A 21179-nucleotide genomic window follows, 5' to 3' on the forward strand; every position below is an offset into this window, starting at 1 on the left:
AACACCTCCTAGCCGTATTCGCGTAGTTTTTCAATGACGAGTGGAGAGCTCCATCTTCCCCACAGCCCAAAAAATTTTGACGAGCTCAATCAAAGTCAAATAAATGATGATTTTTGCTTACGATCATGAAGGCATCATCATCACAGACAAAGTTCCATGTGGAAGAACTGTCACAGTAGTGTATCATCGTGATTTATTGTAAACAATGCGCAGAAAAATGCACCAAACCCGACCTCAGTTGCTCTTGGCTGGGCCACTCATTCTTCACGATAACGCTCGCCTGCATATAGAGAATGTCATCATTGAAAAACTACATGAATATGGCTGGGAGGTGTTACCTCATGCTCCCTACAGTCCAGACATGAGTCCACCAGACTTTGACCTTTTTCCAAAGATGAAACAACCTATGCGTGGACATCGTTTTGCATCTCTGGAAGAACTTTCTTCCGCCGGTACCCGAGCCATTCGGCAACTGAACAAAAACGGTGTCTTGGATGGAATAATGAAGCTTCCCGGATGTTGGGACTCGATCATTGCAAAGCAGGGAGACTATATTGAAGGATTGTAAAGAAATACTTGAAAAAAAAAATTAAAACATGAAAATTAAAAAAAATAGTGTGCATTATTTATGAAATGACCCTCGTATTATGAAAGAGCTTTCACAGAAAGAGCGAGCCATGGAAGCATTTCATTGCAATGTCAGATAATGCCTAAGCCAATAAAATTCAACTTTGTTTTATTTTGTGATAACATTTTTTCATTCGTTATCGGAAACTTACTTGCAGACATCTGAAAAGTGGATCTAAGTGTTCCCTGTACACATAGGATGCAGACACCTCCACCAGGCGTTTGAAAGCCTGTCCAACCACAGCCCAAGGTAATGTCACTTCAGTTTCGGTAATGGGTCCCAGCTTTTGCACGATTAAAGTTAGAGTCTAAGGGGGAGAGGAATAGTTATGAAGCAATACTTAATTTTAGTGTTACTGAATGTACATAGTGTGGCTCTACTGTATGGTGAAACAATATTCAGGGTAGGATAGGTCCCTAGCTAAAGAACTTGTAATCTAAGTGGATTATGGAGGCAAAGGTGTAAAGTAATTTGCAAACAATCATAAAGAGAGTCAGCAAGGAAAGCAGGATTTGAGCCCTGATTTCTCTGATCCTCTACTACTCTAGCTCAGGGGTTCTCAACAAGAGAAACTGACACAGGAATGGTTACCACAGAAACAGGAAGCACTTTGAAAAATCCCCCGAGAATACTGGACCATGCTGTGGTAGTGCTGCAGGAACAGGAACCAATATCACGGCTTTTCCACAGTAATGGGGAAGCCCTCCCCGAGTACCCATGCTTACCAGCTCCGCTCCCACTGTCCTGCATTTCTCTTCAAGCTGAATGGGTCCTTAGCAGTGGTGTCAGTGATTCTCACCTACCACCTGTCGTTGACACAGAAGCTTTCCACTCTGTGGCGAAGCTTGAAGAGAGACACAGAACACGGGAGCCAGGCCAGAGCTTTCTTCCTGCAATATCGAGAGAGAAATGATGAACCCGATTGGGGGGAGGAAGGTGTAGGGGAGAAAGCCACAAAACTAGGGGGGGGAGAGGATGACTAGGGAAGGGAAGAAAAGAAGAGATGCCAGACTATGGGGATGGGAGAAAGAGGGAGAGATGCCAGAGGATAGAGCATAGAGAGGGAGGGAGAGATTGAAGGGAAGGAGAGAAGAGAGAGATGCCAGAGCATGAGGGGGAAGAAGAGATGGAAGAGGAGAGAAGAGATATCAGACCTGAAGGGAGGAAAGAAAACGAGAGACATGCCAAACCAACTATGAGGGGGGGGTGACAGATGCCAGACAGTAGGATGTGATGGGGTGGGAGAAGGAAGGCAGAGATGTCAGACCATGGAATGGGAAGGAGTAATCATCAGTGAAGATATGAAGACTGCCAATCAAGTTGAGAAAGCATCATCCAAGGCTAGACAAATGCTGGGTTGCATCCGTAGAAGTTTTGCAGCCGGAAGCCCGAAATTATAATGCCATTGTACAGATCCATGGTGAGACCTCATCTGGAATACTGTGTTCAGTTTTGGAGGCCACATTATCAAACGGATGTGCTGAGAATGGAGTCGGTTCAGCGAATGGCCACTAGGATGGTTTCAAGCCTCAAGGATCTCCCATATGAAGAAATTCTAGGTAAGTTGCAGCTATACTCTCTCGAGAAACGCAGAGAGAGGGGAAACTTGATAGAGACGTTCAAATATGTTACTGGCCGTACTGAGGTGGAAGAAGACATCTTTTTCCTTATAGGACCTACGGCAACAAGGGGGCATCCGTTAAAAATCAAGGGTGGGAGATTTCATGGTGACACTAGGAAGTACTTCTTTACCAAAAGGGTGGTTAATCGTTGGAATAATCTTCCACTTCAGGTAATTGAGGCCAGCAACGTGCTCGATTTTAAGAAAAAATGGGATCAGCATGTGGGTTCACTTCGAGGAAGTGCTTAGGGGGGAGGGTTCTTAGAGTGGGCAGATTTGTTGGGCCGATGGCCCTTTTCTGCCGTCATATTCTATGTTTCTATGATTTCTGCTAGCACTGACTCTGCATTGACTTTATTTTTCTTAGAGAATCATTTAACAGATGCATTCTAATTACAGAGGAGATTGGTGGTGTATTAGATTAGACTAGCGTAACATAAAATCTTCCTTTCTGCTTTGAGTGAGGAGATGCGGGGAAGAAAATTAAGACTGTGGGGACACAAAGATGAAAAATGTGGACAGTGAGGGGACACAGTTACAAAGTGCACTTTGCTGCAGTTTCTGAGGGGAAAAAATTTTTTGTTTCCGGGGAGGAATTTTTGTTTCCGCATCACTCTCTATATCAGTGCATCACAAACTGTGTGCCGCATTGAGGTGATAAATCTGACACAATGACATCATGCGCATCGCGTTGATGTCCGTGCACTTCCAGGTGCCTTTCGGCCGGGGCACTGGATTTAGTGTGCTGCCAGCCAAAAAGTTTGTGAGACACTGCTCTATACCAAACCACTTCTCGGGACACACCTAGTCGGTCAGGTTTTCAAGATATCCACAATGAACATGTATGAAAGAGATCTGTATACATAAGCATAAACATAAAATTGACTTCTAGACCGCATTACCTTGAAGATCTATGCGGTTTACAAAAGATTACACTAAACCCGCAACCAAACACTCATCATGAAAAATTTAATTACCCCAAAATCTGGAAAACAAATAAGTCTTCAAACGCCTTCTGAATTCCAGATATGAGAAAGGTGAAGAGCAATAATTGTTTGAATTCTTTATCCCAGAGATAATGCATGCAAATTCATCTCGTGCATATTCACTGTGGTTATCCGGAAAACCTGGCTGGTGGGTACATCCCAAGAACTGTGCAAAGAACCCCTGCTCTAATCACAAGGCCCCTCCTCCTCCTCTCTAGTTTCAAGTTTTATTAAAATTTGATAAAAACGCTTGTGTAGTAAATTCAAAGCGATGTACATAAAAATTTAATCATATAGAGACATACAATGGACTAACTATAGACATCATACTTGAAAAGGTGGGGAACTACAATTTCAAAAGAAAAGAACAATTAAGGTAAATAACATTAAGGGAGGGGGACCCTGTTAGCTAGACATGCTTATTCTTCAAGATCACCGCAATAATGGCAGAGCAAAAGAAATCAGTGGTTTTATGCTAATTCCCGAAAGCATCAATGAAGAGGAAGCTTTTTAGTGAACTTTTAAATTGTTCCAACACTGATTCTTCTCGAAGGTAAATGATTCCATTGCTGGGGTGCTGTAACCGAAAATATTTCATTTCGCCTTGTGTTAATTACCTTAAAGAAGGGATTGTAAGAAGATGTTGATTTGTTGATCTTGGGGTTCTAGGTGTAGAATATGGAAAAAGGAGCCTATCCAGGAAAGCTGGCAATTTTGACAGTCTAATTTTGAACCTTAAAAGAGCTAATTTATAGGACATTCTGTGTTGGATTGAAAGCCAGTGAGCTGTTTTTAATGCTACATGTGTGTCAAGTGCTTGAGCCATTGAAGAGATCTTGGGATACCAGGTACTTTTGCCAGAAAATACTTATGTCATGGGACATATGAGAAAAATCTCCTGTGGTAAGAAAGTGCAAGTAATTGGCAACACATTTTCTCCTTTGGGTGTCTTGTCTGGAAAACTGCATCTGAAGGGAACAGAGTTCATAAGAACAAAAAGCCTAATGTACAGTATTTAAAGAGTTTTCTTGTCATCTGTGCTGACAGGAAAAAAGTCTTAGACAAATAAAAGCCTGAACTCAGATGCCCAATTTATCAATCTGTCTATCTAATCCTCATTCCAAACATTCCTTGCTTTGAAAGTAAATGGATAAAGTGAAAGGGTGTAGATAAACAGAACTAACACAGAGACCAAGGCACGAAGCATTTTTTCCACACACAACCTCTCTCTGTTACATCCTGCCCGCAGTGCTTCCACCTTTACCATTATTATATATGTGAAAAAAACAGCCTGCGTGACATGCCATATTTAGGAGTAGAGTAGTACTAGTGGTGGTTAGAGCACTGGGCACCTCCAGGAGTCTAGGGAGGCCCGCAAACCTGCCTAAGGCTAGGCATGGGTGTGGTTGGCCCGGAAGTACCCTTAGGCAGACCTAGGCAGCCATATGCGCCTTCTTAGACCAGTGGGAGTTTCAAGTTTTATTTATATTTGATTAATCGCTTAATTAAAATTGTTTCTAAGCGAATTACAATATATAAAAGTAGCATATACTTAAACATAATAATAAAATAAAAAAATAACATACAAGATAGTTAAAAAACTAGCAATTTATACAATGAATACAATTTTTTTTTAAAAAAAGGATTTACATAATAAGTATATATAATGAGCTAATAAATTTATACAGTGAGAAAAAAACACATAAAAAAGGAAGAGTTAGGAAAAAAAACATGGGAGAAAAAAAAAAAAAAGAAGAAAGGGAAAGAGGAAGAGCTCAATAGTAATTTAAGTTGAAAGCATCCGCTGAGCTTACTGTGGCAAGGGATCTCCCTGCTGCGATAAGTCTAGCCGTCACAATAGCTGCCGCCTGAACGATCGCCAGCAGGAGGGATGCCCACTCCCTCCTGCCAGAAACCCCCCCTCCAAATCGATTGCAACAGGAGGAATGCCCAATTCTTCCTGCCGGAACCCCCCTCCTCTCCTGCCGCAATCTACCGGGGGGGGGGGGGAGGTAGGGGTCCAGCAACAGGGATTGGCCATTTATTCAGCCACAATCATTCGGGCGGGGGGGGTGGGGGGGGAAATAGCCGCTTATCTGAATCACTCGTGACCACCCGGAGCTACCCAAAAGAGTACCCCTGTCTCAAATAGTCCTTTGTCAGGAGTCACCTACATTCAGTGGACATTATAGATATTGTTGAAAAATACAGTATGGTCATGGTGTTTTCTCAAATTTTGCTGTCTGATTTTACACTATCACCAAAGAGATAGACAAATTATGGATGCAGTAGGCAAGGAATGGTGCACGTACATACTCCCATCTTTTCATGTAATTACCGTATTTTCACGCATATAATGCGCGCGTTATACACGATTTTACAAACTGTGCATAACCATACGCGTTATACGCGTGAGCACATTGTACAAATTTTTTTTATATAGTTCCCCCCCCAATGTCCAATTCATCACCCCGAAGGACCGCTCGCACCCTCACCCGAAGGACCGCTCGCACCCCCACAGCCTCCCCCCCTCCCCCTCCCGCATGGAGAAGCTGCCTACCGTTGTTTCCGGATGCCAGTGAGCCCAGCTGCTTCCTCTGCCGGAGGTCCTGCCCCTTCTCTGAGCCCTGCGCTGCTTCCTCTTCCGGCGGTCCTGCCCTTTCTCTGACGTCAGAGAAGGGGTGGGACCGCCGGAAGAGGAAGTAGCTGGGCTCACTGGCATCCGGAAACAACGGTAGGCAGCTTCTCCATGCGGAAGGGGGAAGGGGGAAGCTGTGGGAGTGCGAGCGGTCCTTCGGAAAGGAGAGTCGGGGCTGGCGAAAGGAGAGTCGGGGCGGCAAAAGGAGAGTCGGGGCGGCAAAAGGAGAGTCGGGGCGGTGAACGGAGAGTCGGGGCGGAGAGAATAGAGTCGGGGCGGTGAGAGGAGAGTCGGGGCGGCGAGAGGAGAGTTGGGGCGGAGAGAATAGAGTCGGGGCGGTGAGAGGAGAGTCGGGGCGGCGAGAGGAGAATCGGGGCGGCATGCGCAGTATACGCGTGTGCGCGCTATAGTAAAATTTTTTTACAGAAATTTCTGTTCCCCGCGCGCTATACCCGTGTGCGCGGTATATGGGTGAAAATACGGTAATTGCCAATTTACCTACAAGGCAACTACTTTTGCTACATTCCTTCCTTTCTTTCACGTTTACTGACTATGTCTGAAAGCAGTAAGCCCAAAGCGAGCACCATTGTTGATTTATACACATTACTTTTCACCTGCCCTTTCCCTATGCTTATAGGATTTACAGAGACTATCAGAAAAAGGGGTGGCGCTCAGGTTTCGACCCACGCGAGCTGTGGACTGATTTGCCTTTTAAGAGGGCTCCCAGCTAATTCTGGTACTGCAGTGGCCACAGTGTAGGAAAAGGGGAGGTGGCAGGTTTGTGCTAGCTTCCAGGATTGTTCTACCACCATTACAAGATGGATGCCCCCAGGAAATGGCTCGCCACCTATCTGCTGTCCCCTGGCTCAGCAATAATCACCTTGAATTTTGTCCTGATCTAATTAGCATGATTTGCTTTCCCAAGTAAGCTATAAGCTATACATAACATCTTCCACAACCAGTTTACAAACGTACTTCTGCCCGCTTGCTTGGGATCTGTTTAGTGTGTGTAGCTGAACAGAGAGGACTCAGTTACCTTGGACGCAGAGGAGTGGAACATATTTCTGACACCTTTACACATCTCAAAGAGCAGTTGTCCGACACCCTCGGCCTTTGCTGGGTGCTCCTCAAGATCAAGGAACATGAAATTGAAGAGAGCATTGTGATCGGAAACCTACAAGAACAAAAATATCTTAACACTGCAAAACCTAGCTTTATTTATTCATTACATTAGAGATTTCTATTCCGCCTGTGCCTTGCGGTTCTAAGCGGATTACAAAATTGGGTGAAAACGACATTTCCAGGGAGTTTACATGTCAGGTATATAACATATACATAACAAGTTTACATAACAATTGCAATACATACAAATTAGGAAGATTATTACATAACATTGAGGGACAGAATATTCTGGTTACAGATGGAGGTTGCTTACATAGTGTTAAGGGAGGCAATATTCTGATCCCGGGTGGAGGTGGTGTTTAAGAAGGGGTATGCGTGTGCGTGTAGGTTAGAATGATGGAAGGTGTTTTTTGAATAGAAGAGTTTTGATTTCTTTTCAAAAAAGTTTGATGTCTGTTGTTTTGGTCAGCAGTTTGGATACGGTTGGGTCAATTTTCGCAGCCTGTGTCGCTAGAAGGTTGTCGTAAAGTTTCTTGCGTCGAGTACCATTGAGAGGTGGGTGTATGAATAGGCTTTGAGTTGTCCTCGTTCTGTGTGTGAGGTTGCGGTATAGACGGTTGTTAAGGTAACTTGGTGCATCTCCATGGGTTACTTTGAATAGTAGACAGTAGAATTTGAATTGTGATCTTGCTTTTATCGGAAGCCAGTGAGAGTCTAAGTATGCATTAGTGATGTGGTCAAATTTGTTAAGAGAGTAGATGAGTCTGAGGGCTGTGTTCTGAACGGCCTGAAGTTGTTCTATCATGTTGTTTGGGCATGATAAGTAGAGGCTGTTGCAGTAGTCTACAATGCTAAGCACCAGGGATTGGACGATGATTCTGTATTGATCTTTGTTGAAGAATTTTCTGATTTTTCTTAGGTTTCGCATGGTGAAGAAAGCTTTTTGGATGATTTTGTGGATTTGTGTCTGCATGGTGCAGCGTCTGTCTAGTTGTATTCCCAGAATTTTGAGGGTGCTCAGTACTGGATACTTGATTGCGTTAACTTCCAGTTCTGTAAAGGATGGTAATTTTTCCTTCTCTAATAGTAGGAATTTAGTTTTGTCCGCGTTTAGCTTCAACTTATGGTTAGTCATCCAGTTTTCTACTGTTACCAGTATTGTTGTCAGGCGTTCTGTGGAGCTGGGGTCTTGAATATCGAATGGGAGGAGGATGGTTATGTCATCCGCGTAGATGAATGAGGTTATATTTAGGGCATCTAGAGTTGTGCCTAAGGAAGCTATGAAGAGGTTGAAGAGTATGGGCAATAGTGGAGATCCTTGTGGTACTCCGCAGGGGTTAGACCATGAGTCGGATATAAGATCTTTGGACTTAACTCTGTATGTTCTTGTTTTAAGGAAACCTTGAAACCAGTTATGAACTCTACCTGAAATTCCTATGGCGTCTAGAATCTGGAGTAGTTTGGGGTGGTCAACTAAGTCGAAAGCTGCTGAGAGATCGAGTTGGATGATTAGCAGCTTGTTTCCTTTGCTGAGATGTTGTCAGGCAATATCTAATAAGGATACCAGTAGTGTTTCTGTGCTATGATTAGCTCTAAATCCTGATTGTGATGGGTGCAGAATGCAGTGGTCCTTTAGGTAGTTGGAGAGATATTGTGCAACAAGACCTTCTATTAGTTTGACGTATAGTGGGATGGAAGCGATTGGTCTATAATTTGTTGGGTTGTCTATTGGTCCTTTGAGGTCTTTCGGTATAGGAGTAATTATGATTTCGCCAAGTTCTGTTGGGAACTGACCTTCATTGAGAGTAGCTTGCAACCATAGCGTGAGATTAGTTTTGAATTTTGTGGATGCTGTAGCTAGTAGGTAGGATGGACAATTGTTCAGATCGCATGAAGATTTGCTGTATTTTTTGTAAAGTCGATCTAGGTCTGACCATTGTAATGTTGGGAAGTTGGTCCAGATCCTATCTGCTGAGATGGCATCATCTATTGTGGAATTTATTAGTATCTCTTCTATGTTGTTTTGTGAGTTATTGAAAGTAGATCTGATTGTGATGATTTTATGTTTGAAGTGATCCGCTAATTGGTGAGCTGTTGGAGATTGGTTTCCTTGGGTGGCTAGAAAAGGGTTGGTATCAGTGAGATTTCGTACGAGCTTGAAAAGTTTTTTTGTGTCTGGTTTTTCGGTGCCAATGAGTTTGGAATAGTATTCTTTCCGTTTTTCCTTCAGTTTGATTTTGTATTGTTTGATTTGGATTCTCCATTCTGTTTTGGTGTGGTCTTGTTTCTGTTTTTTCCATGTCCTTTCTAGTTGTCTACATTGCCTTTTTAGGTGTAGGAGCTCGGTGTCAAACCATTTGTCTGATGGTCTACATATTCTATTTTTTGTTTTTATTGGGGCTAGTTTGTTCAAGGTAGATTCGCTTAGGGACCGCCAGCTGTTTATGAATTCTATGGGGTTACTGGAGTCTATTGCGGGGTCTACTGTGTCCCAGAATTTGGTTGGTTCAATTTTCTGTCTGGTCTTGATGCTTGTTTTGTGTGGAGTGGGTTTGTATTTACTTTGCGTCCAGTTGATTGTGAATGTATATTTGTAATGGTCTGACCAGAGGGTAGGGTGCCAGGAGCCCTTGGTGATGTGGATGTTTTGTGTGTTGAGGTTGGGAGACGCGTAAAGCAATGTTACTTACCGTAACAGTTGTTATCCAGGGACAGCAGGCAGCTATTCTCACTAGTGGGTGATGTCATCCGACAGAGCCCCGATACGGACATCTTGCAAGCATGTCTTGCTTGAAGAAACTCAGAAGTTTCGAGATGCCCGCACTGCGCATGCGCCAGTGCCTTCCCGCCCGATGGTCCGGGCATGTCTCCTCAGTTCAGGTAGCTAGCAGAGAAGCCAACACAGGGGAGGTGGGTGGGACGTGAGAATAGCTGCCTGCTGTCCCTGGATAACAACTGTTATGGTAAGTAACAATGCTTTATCTCAGGAGAAGCAGGCAGGTATTCTCACTAGTGGGTGACCTCCAAGCTAACCTCAATGGGATGGAGGGAGAGTTGGCAACTTAGGAGAACAAATTTTGTAACACAGTTTGGCCAAACTGCCCATCCCGTCTGGAGAAAGTATCCAGACAATAATGAGAGGTGAACGTATGAACCGAGGACCAAGTGGCAGCCCTACAAATCTCCTCAATCGGTGTCGATCTGAGGAAGGCTACAGAGGCTGCCATTGCTCTGACCCTATGGGCTGTGACCTTACAGGGAAGGGGTAATCCAGCCTGGGCATAGCAGAAAGAGATACAAGCCGCCATCCAGTTGGAGATGGTGCGCTTCGATACAGGTCGTCCCAACTTGTTTGGATCAAAGGAGACGAAAAGTTGAGGAGCAGTTCTGTGTGGTTTGGTGCGATCCAAGTAGAAAGCCAAAGCACGTTTACAGTCCAGAGTGTGAAGAGCTGATTCTCCAGGATGAGAATGAGGCTTTGGAAAAAACACTGGAAGCACAATGGATTGGTTGAGATGAAATTCAGAGACCACTTTAGGCAGGAATTTCGGGTGAGTGCGGAGGACCACCTTGTCATGATGGAATACTGTGAAAGGTGGGTCCGCCACCAAGGCCTGAAGCTCACTGACCCTGCGAGCAGATGTGAGGGCCACCAGAAAAACCACTTTCCAAGTGAGAAACTTTAGTGGAGCCTTGCTCAGAGGCTCAAAAGGAGGTTTCATAAGCTGAGAAAGGACAACATTTAGATCCCAAACCACTGGAGGCGGTTTGAGAGGAGGATTGACATGAAAAAGTCCTTTCATAAATCTGGAAACCACAGGATGAGAAGAGAGAGGTTTCCCTTGCAGAGGCTGATGGAAAGCCGCAATAGCACTCAGGTGGACTCGTATAGATGTCGACTTGAGACCAGACTGAGACAGAGTTTCAGTTAAGAAGATGCAGCTTAAATTATCTTTAATCAGCCAGTCCTTGATTAGTTCAGTCTTTGGGCTAATAGATCTAATGTTTCTATATGCGCATGTCAATGAAGAGCATTTTGTGTGAGAGGGGGGAGTAGTGACTGTGCTAGTCTTGGGTTTTGATGGAGGTATGCTTTCGTGGCTGTATGTTGGACAGGGGATCAGGGTTCTGGGGGTGTGGAGTTTCCTGGATGGTAGAACTGGTCTGTGTGAAGTTGTGTGGATGGGTATGGAGTGTATATGGTATCCTGCTGTTTTCCGTTTATCTATGAGTAGGAATAACAGTAATAGGACAAGAGCCATTTTTGCGGGTAGAAAGGATGTTGCTGCTGGTGGTGAGGTGCAGACGCTGGGCCTTTTATGTTTTCTATACCGTTCTCCCAGGAGAGCTCAGAATGATTTACCTGGGTTTATTCAGGTTCTCGAGCATTTTCCCCTCACAATCTATCTAATGTACCTGGGGCAATGGGGGATTAAGTGACTTGCCCAGGGTCACAAGGAGCAGCGTGGGGGTGCTGAGGCTGTAGCTTTAACCACTGCGCCACACTCTCCCGGTAACAGAATAAAGGAAAGAGACATTCTTGCAGGAGAATATACTGAAATACTGATCTGGGAATCTTTTGATGCATTGATCCAACTCATTCAGCCCCAATTCAAAATCTGAATTAAGATTCCTTCAGAATGACCCTTTTCAATTGATCTGGAAAACAGAACTAGGAGTGTGTGTCGCAGTGGTTGAAGCTACAGCCTCAGCACCCTGAGGTTGTGGGTTCAAATCCCGTGCTGCTCCTTGTGACCCTGGGCAAGTCACTTAATCCTCCAGAGTCCCAGGTACGTTAGCTAGATTGTGAGCCCGCCGGGACAGACAGGGAAAATGCTAGAGTACCTGATTGTAGAACTGCTTAGATAACCTTGATAGGCGGTATATAAAAATCCTAATAAACTTGAAACTAAGGCCCAAATTCTGTAACCAGCACCTAAAGTTAGGCACCTATTTCGGAGGCGCCTATCTAAATTGAATAACAAGCCCAGTTAAGCTTTTTAATCACATAAGTGCCTATCAAGAAAAACACGATTCTGTAACAAGGCGTCTCTAAAAATAGGCGCTATGCATGTTAGGCGTGGGTGTGGCTATATTAGGGGCCTTCTTACAGAATCTCTGCTCTTAAGTGCTCAGCTAGGCCTAACTTTTAAGTGTGCCTAGAGCTGGCCTATTTAATAGGTGCCTCTCAGCGAGATTCACTAAACACCACCCAATTTTACTTGAATCATGCTGAACAGTGCCTATATAGGCGCCTAATATTTGGGCACTTCTTATAGAATTTGTCCTTAAGTTTCTGGACCACGAAAACTATAAGTAGGTTGACCCAATCAGCATTTGTTTGTTTTTTTTAAATGCCAGCTGCAGTGGTAATAAAATGATTTGGATATTCCACACCACTATCCAGGTAACAGGCAGTGTTGAATATCTAGATAAAACGGAAGAGGGATGGAACTTATCCAGATAGTAGCAATATCCACGTAAAACTTAGGACAGCTTTTTTCTATCTTACATCAGTTGAATAGCAAATGGAATATTGCCACTATCGGGAGAAGTTCCAAGGCTACCCTGGCTCTATCCATATAGGCCCCAGTTCTACAAAAGATGCCAAAATCGTAGCCGATCTAGGCACCTAATTTAAGTTTTAAGTTGGCTTAATCAGCGCTGATAATTGAACAGTGCCATTAAAAAACAATTAAACATTTATTTAAAAAGTTAATTTCCTGGTAGGCGCCTAACTCAGTAAACGCCTACAACTGTCTACACCGAGGTGCCTACCAGAAAGCAGGCGTGGTTCGATTTAGGCTTCTACAGGTGCCTACCTTGGCAGTGTGCCTAAGGAATCAACTCCTACTGGCACCTGACTGCTGATGATCGACAACTGCAGTGAATGGCATCTACGAGTTAAGACATCATTTATAGAATCAGGGCCACTACCCAGATAAGACTCTTGAATTTACTAGTCAGTAGATGCAGTTGCTGAATTAGTGCTGCTAATCATATTGACCAGACTATTTTGACACTATTAACAGAGAGGAAAGGGGGGGTCGGCAGCCAAGTAGACATGCAAAAACAAAAAAACATTATTATGCTGTAACCTACTCAGAATAGGAGATGGTGGAGGATATAAATATTTTCAAATAAATACAGTATTTCTAGTGTGTTCTAATGTGTGGGGGCTGGTCTCAGCGTGGCTGCACTTTCCAAGGCTGTATTGTTTGTTCCCCTGATGAGCCAAACATTGGTGAAACAAGGTCGCTTGTTGGGAAGATTGGAGAAGACGCGAGAGCGTTGGAGCTCAAGTCGCCTTTTGTCAGCTAAGTCCTTGAACTTGCCTCCGGGTGACTTTGCCCTTTTCTAAACCTGAGCTGTTCTGTGAGGGAGTTTTTTGGCCAGTGAAACTATCAAAAGCAGTTTTGATTTGTACCTTTTGGTTCTATCCTGCTACCTTAGTCTGAGGCTTTTTTCTCCCTCTTTTTGGGTGCATGCTGGGTTTGAAGAGGGAGGGTACCTCGGTGCCATGATCACACATTTTGAATCATTAAATAAATATTTCTAAAATGGACAGTCACCCACCTTTCTCATTAAAAACGCAAAGCTTTCAGCTGCAAAATCCCGGATGTGAGGCTTATTGTGAGCCAACAGAGAACTGTACAAACTACAAGAAGAAATAAGAGCAGGATTCTTAAAAATTAATATCACGTTCAAATATATTGGTAAATTAGCAATTCCTGTTAAAAACAGCATCTCTGACCTGTATATAGTTGGCATATCCTTTACCATCAGCCTCCACAGGTACTTGTAGAGATAGGAGAGAGTGGTGAAAGCCCATCCCAGCAGCTCTGTGTCCTTAGTGTTCAGTAATGAGGTGATGGTTAGGAAGAAGTCTTGGAAATGTGGGTAGAAGTCAGTCTGGAGATCTCTAGCCAACTGCACCACCAAACTGGAAGGAAAACACAATTCACCCAGATGTTTAAGTGAAGAAAAAAATGCATTGCGCCCAGTTTTGAAGGAAATATTTTCTTCCAAAGAAACATTTACAGTTCTTATACAACTATGACTGTCAAACGTTGCCAAGTCAAAACAGATCTGGCAAACCCGGCTGGAAAGGAAAAAGGCCAAGCTTAAATCCAGGGGCTTAATCTCTACATGCTTTCATTGGGATCAGATAAGGAATTAGTTGGGGGGGGGGGTTCTCCTTTGGCATGTCATCTGCTGGGCTAAAACTACATGTCCTTCAAATCTATTTGATATTTCAACTGAGATGGGCAGGGCGGGGGCCATACTTTCAGTTAGGGTAAAGGGTTATGGGTTCCATATACCTCTTTCTGCAGATGTAATCAAAGCGGTTTACATAGACTATATACAGGAACTATTTCTGTCCCTCTAAGTTCTGTACCTGGGAAGGGTTAGGTGACTTGCCCAGGGTCACAATGAGCTGAAGTGGGAATTAAACCCAATTCCTCCACTATAATTAAGTATGTAATTATAGAATACAGGAATCGACATCTAAATCTTGGCAGAGGCATTTGGAGCACATTTTCATTGGTGCAAATAGCCATGTCTAAATTTAGCCAGGTTAAGTTCTATTTTTATAAACTATGCTGAACTTTAAGCCTGGCTTACAGAATAGCGCTTTTTTCAGCATCTATTTTTTTGAGTATCATATATAGAACTTAGCCCTACATGCTATAAGCACATGCAGTTACATACGCATAAATGCATTACAGGCCATTCTATTAAGGCATGCACAAGTGTTGTGTCTAACTGCAAGGGGGCATACAGGTGGGCAGAGCACAGTAGGGGCATGGGTGTAACATCCACTTACATATACAATTTACAGAATAATTAAGTTACACATGATGCCCGTCATTAAACTACCATAACTAAGCACACCAACATTTAGAAACACCAATGGGGCTTTACACAAGTACAGTGGTACCTTGGTTTACGAGCATAATTTGTTCTAGAAGCATGCTCGCAAACCAAAATACTCGTATATCAAAGCGAGTTTCCCCATAGGAAATAATGGAAACTCGCTTTGATACGTTCCCACCCTCCCCAAGGCCAGCGGCGCTGCTCCCCCCTCCCCCCACTTGCAAAGGCCCCCGCCCCTCCATGTGAACTGGCACCCCCCGCCCAAACAACTTGAACTTACCCCCCCCCATCTGGCACCAGCATGCAGCCCACAGGACATGCCGGTGCTGCTAGAAGATCTTCCTGCCTCTGCCAGCCTTAAGCATGCATCTGCGCATGCTCAAGGCCTTCTAATTCTCCCTCTCACTGAGATTCTCAGAGACCTCCGAGAATCTCGGCGAGAGGGAGAATTAGAAGGCCTTGAGCATGCGCAGATGCATGTTCAAGGCCGGCAGAGGCAGGAAGATCTTTTAGCGGCACCGGCACGTCCTGTGGGCTGCGTGCCGGTGCCAGACCGGGGGGGGGGGGGTGTTAAGTTCAAGTTGTTCGGGCAAGGGGTGCCGGTTCAAGCGGGGGGGGGGGGGCCTTTGCGAGCGGGGGGGAGCGATGCCGGTTATCGGGGGGGGTGGGGTGCTTGCAAATCGAGTCAACACTCGGTTTGCGAGACAAGTTTTGCGAGAATGTTTTGCTCATCTTGCAAAACACTCACAAACCGGGTTACTCGCAAACCAAGGTTTGACTGTATTCTATAATGGAATGTGGTGCCTGGATGCTATTAGGGAACAGGTGCTCATTGCTTCGTATCTAAGGGCCCCCTTCTACGAATGTTTAGCAAATGCTAATGGCTTAAATGAGCCAGATTCTCTAAACAATGCCTAACTTCTAGGCAGCACAATTGTCAATAATCCACCGGGCACAGTTTATTGAATCATGTCTAGCGGTGCCTAAACATTCTTAAACGTCAGTAGGCATTGAAACCTTAGGTGCACTCCCATTTATGCCAGGGGTTTTTTGGGGGGGAGGGGCCTGAGTGCACCTAATTCAAACCATGCCCAAAATTCCCCCAAAATTCATCTCCACCCTCGCTTTCTTGCTGCTAGGCACCTAGGAGTGAACGCCTACCTTGAAGTGGTAGGTGCCTACCAGCTAATTAATTTTTTTAATTGTTTGTTTGATTTTTTTAATGGTGCCTTCAATTAACAGTGTCGATTGAGACAATTAAGAAAGTAAAAGTTTTAGGCACCTAGGAACCTAAATAGAATCTGGACCTATCTGCCTACAGGTGTGGCAGCAGCATGTGCTAACAGGCATCGGCGCAGGCTACATGTTGGTAAAAAAGGTCCTAATTTTTTTTTTGCACATTCTGTGTCAATAGGGTAAAGGGTTCAGAATTGCAAATCAGCAAATATTAAGATCATTAGAAGCTGTTCATCTCTACCTGCAGACTGAAGAACACGATACTGCTGATGTTACTTTGCACGGCTAGGTGCATCTCACCTCCAAGTTAGATGCTTTCTGCCTTCAATGTACAACATCTGGTGCTATTTATACTCACTCTAACAGGGGCTGGTAAGCAAGGCTGTTGGGGACCTGCAGGTGTGCCTTCAGGCTCTGTCCTATGGCATTCTGATGGTAGACCAGCTGATTGAAAGACTGACATTTGTTGAACACTTCTCTGGAGAAGGCCACTGTGCACACAAAGAATTGGGCTCATCGTTAACAGCTTCATAGGCATTCTCAGGCCATAACATATTATTTAACTGATCTACCAACACTCTAATTACACACACAAAAATCTGCCTCTAACACACTACACATTTCATACACTATTTCCAATTTTAAATCATGACAAATAACATAAATCAAACACCTGGGCAAGGTCAACTTTAGGTGGCAAATAAAATTATAATCTTAAAATTTGTTCTATGAGGTTGCAGCACTGACCCCCCCCCTTCCCCCTCTTTCATTTAATGCGGCCGCAGCAGTAAAAACTCCGACGCTCATAGGAATTCTATGAGCGTCAAGAGTTTTTAGCCACTGCAGCTGGCAATAAAAAAGCCTAACACGGCTTCATAAAATGGGGGTGAGATAACTAAGCAATCCACCGTAACCTTGAAAACTAATGAATTTTCAATTTTTGGCATTAGCATTACGATATTATTTAGCAAAACGAAGAGGGCTCACCCTTTTTATTCTAAATGTTATGTATGAGATGCCTGTGTTTTAACATTTTTTTTGTAAGAGCATCTCCCTGCCTTATGAAGCATACAATGCAGGTTTCCTATAACGACATTAGATGCCTGCAGATGACGACGATCCGTCAATAAAATCACAGCTGTCCGCGGCTGCTCTATGTAAACTGAGCCAAAAAGAGAGCCTGTTCATGGCGACTTTGTAACATACTGTTAAATTATTAGATACTGGCAGCAATACAAGCTTTAGTGTTTCCCCTGAAGAAGCCCGTTGGCGTGAAACGGACTTGGCCTCCGTCGGGTCTAAAAAGACAAGTGCTTGTAGTCAGTTATAAAACAGCATGCCAGATTCTATGTCCTATGCTAGCTCTTTAAATTCCTATACGTGGGAGAGATAGGAATTGTTGAAATATATGTAAAAATACATAAATATTTATAAAAATAATATGTTTGAAAAAATTAATTAAAATTAAGTTATTGATAAATTTTCAGAGGTTTTAATCAGTGATGATACCCTAATCCCAAAATTGGTGTTCTTCTATTGACTGGACCCCAGGGGTGTATTGAGATCTTTTTCCTCTGTTGATATTATCATGCATTTTTATCACCTGAGTGATCTATATTGTATGGTGCGCTATGTAAACTGACAGCTTTAGAACAATCTGCACTGAATGCATATCGGTGAGAATGCCTTTCAGTGCTAAGACAATGATCATTTTTTTCCCGTTTAGAAGCTGCTTGTGCATCGTGTAACCTCTATGCCAGAATTATGTTCTATGCTTGTGCGGTTGCTCGTTATGTATTGTTTTTTGTACTATTCCCAGCCGCTTGGACTTCTTTGCCTTTGTTACTTTGGTTGACCTCAATAAACATGATTTACAAAAAAAAAAAAAAAAAGAAGCTGCTCAGCAATAAGCATTGGAGAAACCTTAGGTTTTCAGATTTCAAATAACCCTGTATATATTGAAGCTTACGCATGACAAAAACAAACAAACACATTCTTTAGTCCAAAAAGCGATTTTTATCATGCGTAAGCTTCAGTGTACAGGGGGTTATTTTGCCGAGGCTAATAAGCCCTAATCCTGAGTATGTTGACTACTGTAATGTCATTTATTTGGGCCGTCTGCAGCAGCAGCAGCTTCTGAGGTGGCTGCAAACATTACAAACACAGACTTATGAAATGGAATCATATTTCCCTTTATTATGTTAAACTTCACTGGCCTCCAATGTGAGCCAGAGTACTATTTAATTGCACCTCTTTGTTATATAAAGTGCTGCACGAATTGGCTCCATCCTCTTTTGTGAGTCATAAGAACATAAGAATTACCATACTGGGACAGACCAAAGGTCAATCAAGCCCCAGTATCCTGTCTCCAATAGTGGACAGCCCAGGTCCCGAGTACCTAGCAGAACCCAAATAGTAGCAACATTCCAGAGCTGAGATTGTGATGTCATAATACCTCATTCCACCAATGCCTAAGAGTCAACCTCATCAGTGATGTCACAATGGCTCGATTGTCCTATACTTGGCTCGCATAAGAACATTAGAATTGCCATACTGGGACAGACCAAAGGTCAATCAAGCCCCAGTATCCTGTCTCCAATAGTGGCCAGCCCAGGTCCCGAGTACCTAGCAGAACCCAAATACAGTGGTGCCTCACACAACGAACTTAATTCGTTCCAGGAGCAAGTTTGTTATGCGAAAAGTTCGTTATGTGAAACGCGTTTTCCCATAACAATACATGTTAAAAAAAATAATTCGTTCTGCAGCATAAAATATGCTAAGATGACATAAAAAAAGATAAATTTTTTGTTATTATGTTTATTTAGATACATCTAAAAACATAATTGTTTTTTAAAACAACACACATTTTTTAAATTTAAAGACAGACTAAGTAGAGTCTAATTTTACAGTGAGAGAGGGAAGAGTCTCAGCAGCAAAAACTGGGACTTAACTGTTCATTTACATCCTTTAATTTACATTTGGTGCACTGACTTGCTGCCCTTTCTATTGTCTCCCATTGGAAAAAAACAGTCATTCCTTTGCATTTCTTTTGTGTAGCATCTCAAAGGCTACCCTGACACCCCAGTGTATGTTTGAGAAAACATCATGTTTAGCTGCTGTTTGGCTCCTGGAGCCCAAAACAGAGAGACAGACTTGACTCCCTTGTAACCATATAGTATCTCAAGTACAGGGCAGCTTTAATGCAGAAGTGTAAGCATGCATCAGATACAAAAGAACGCAAGAGCAAAGCTTAACAAATTGCCAGATGCATGAAAGAAAAGTCAATTTAATAAGGTCAGTTGGTTTCTGTACAACAATGTTTTTTTTTTTTCCTAGCATCGGGGAAGCGGCGAGAGTAGCTCCGCCCCCCCCCCAACGCATCAGCAGTAGGCGCCGGGCCCCTGCGAGCCGACGGTCCGCCACTGCACAGGGAGCCAGGCGGAGAGAGGGCAGTTAAGCGCAGTGCCTGCGCGGAAGGATGCAGCTCGGGCGACTTCGTTGTGTGAAACAAAGTTCGTTGTGGGAAGCAAGACCTGAAGTTCGTTGTGCGCAGCGTTCGCTGTGCGAGGCGTCCGTTATGCGAGGCACCACTGTAGTAGCAACATTCCAGAGCTGAGATTGTGATGTCATAATACCTCATTCCACCAATGCCTAAGAGTCAACCTCATCAGTGATGTCACAATGGCTCGATTGTCCTATACTTGGCTCACATAAGAACATTAGAATTGTCATACTGGGACAGACCAAAGGTCCATCAAGTCCAGAATCCTGTTTCCAACAGTGGCCAACCCAGGTCATTTTGGCCCCGATTCTATAAATGGTGCTTAATAGCTAGGCACCATTTTGCAGGGGTGTCCAACCTTTTGGCTTCCCTGGGCCGCACAAAACGCTGCAGCAAGACAGAGGAGGGAGTCGGCAAGACGGTAAACACCAGGGGGCAGCAGAGGAAAACACTGCATCGCAGGTTGGACACCCCTGATTTATAGAATCGTGCCTAGTGTCTAACTTGACTTAGGCGCTAGTAGGCGTCATGTTAGTTACCGGTCTATTAAGCCAGACCTTTCTTGGTCTAATTTAATAGCGCCTAACAGACACCTAAGTCATACCATACCTATTCTCCGCCATCATATCCCTTCCCTTGTTTAAAACCAGACTGTAAACCAACCTTTTTGCAATAGCCTTATATCCATAACCTTACTCCTCACTGTCCACTGCTCACCACCCTAGCCAGCAGATTAACCATCCCCCCTAACCCCCACCCTGACATCCTGTTTGTCTGTCTTGAATGTAAGCTCTTTCAAGCAGGGACTGTCTTCTTCATGACTCTGTACCGTGCTGAGTGGTTCATAGTCATAAGCGCGTGAGACAAACACGTGCCGACAATTGAGAGCGGACAACTGAGCGCAAGACTTCAGCGCACTGCTCTAAAAGCTTCTTTTAAAGGGCTTCGACGGGGGGGTGTTTACTTAATATTGTTGGCGCTGCCGTTGGGGTGGTTTTGGGGGGGTTGTAACCCCCCACATTATACAGAAAACTTAACTTTATACCTATTTTGGGGAAAAGTTAAGTTTTCTGTATAATGGGGAGGTTACACCCCCATGCCCCCCCAATACGGTAGCACAAACACTAATAAGTAAAGTGGGGGGGTTCCCCCCCCCCACGCCCTCCGTCGGAGCCCTTTAAAAGAAGCTTTTAGAGCGGCGCGCTGAAGTCTTGCTCTCAAATATCGGCGCGCGTTTGTCTCGCGTGCTTTTGTCCCGTCACCGTGCTAAGTGCATGTAGTAGCGCTCTAGAAATAACAGTAGTAGCTTTCAGGTAGATGGAAGTATGCGCCACTATGCGCCTTGACTTAGGCATTGGTAGGCACCATGCCGATTTCCACACAAAATTTTAAATTAATGGGTATTTAAATATTTTTTTTTTAATTGGCTTTTAATGGTGTTTTCAATTATCAAACCATTTAAGCCAATTTTTTTTTTTAATGAACTTCCACGAGGAAATTGGGTAGGCGCCTCTAGGGAGTGTGTGGTGCAATGGTTAAAGCTACAGCCTCAGCACCCTGGGACTGTG

The 21179-nt window shown here is 43.8% G+C and overlaps 1 protein-coding gene across 1 annotated transcript in view; it reads right to left on the reverse strand.

Annotated features, from left to right (window-relative positions):
* Positions 1 to 21179, reverse strand: part of UTP20 (UTP20 small subunit processome component) — a 204108-nt gene that overhangs the window by 169858 nt on the left and 13071 nt on the right. The window contains exons 4-8 of the mRNA XM_033952529.1: positions 16468 to 16600; positions 13750 to 13938; positions 13572 to 13653; positions 6910 to 7047; positions 780 to 935 (exon numbers count right to left, since the gene is read on the reverse strand). Of these exons, the coding sequence (XP_033808420.1) occupies positions 780 to 935; positions 6910 to 7047; positions 13572 to 13653; positions 13750 to 13938; positions 16468 to 16600 (698 nt within the window). The remainder of the gene's footprint in view (positions 1 to 779; positions 936 to 6909; positions 7048 to 13571; positions 13654 to 13749; positions 13939 to 16467; positions 16601 to 21179) is intronic.

This window comes from Geotrypetes seraphini, chromosome 7 (assembly GCF_902459505.1).
Source record: "Geotrypetes seraphini chromosome 7, aGeoSer1.1, whole genome shotgun sequence".
Lineage (NCBI taxonomy): Eukaryota > Metazoa > Chordata > Amphibia > Gymnophiona > Dermophiidae > Geotrypetes > Geotrypetes seraphini.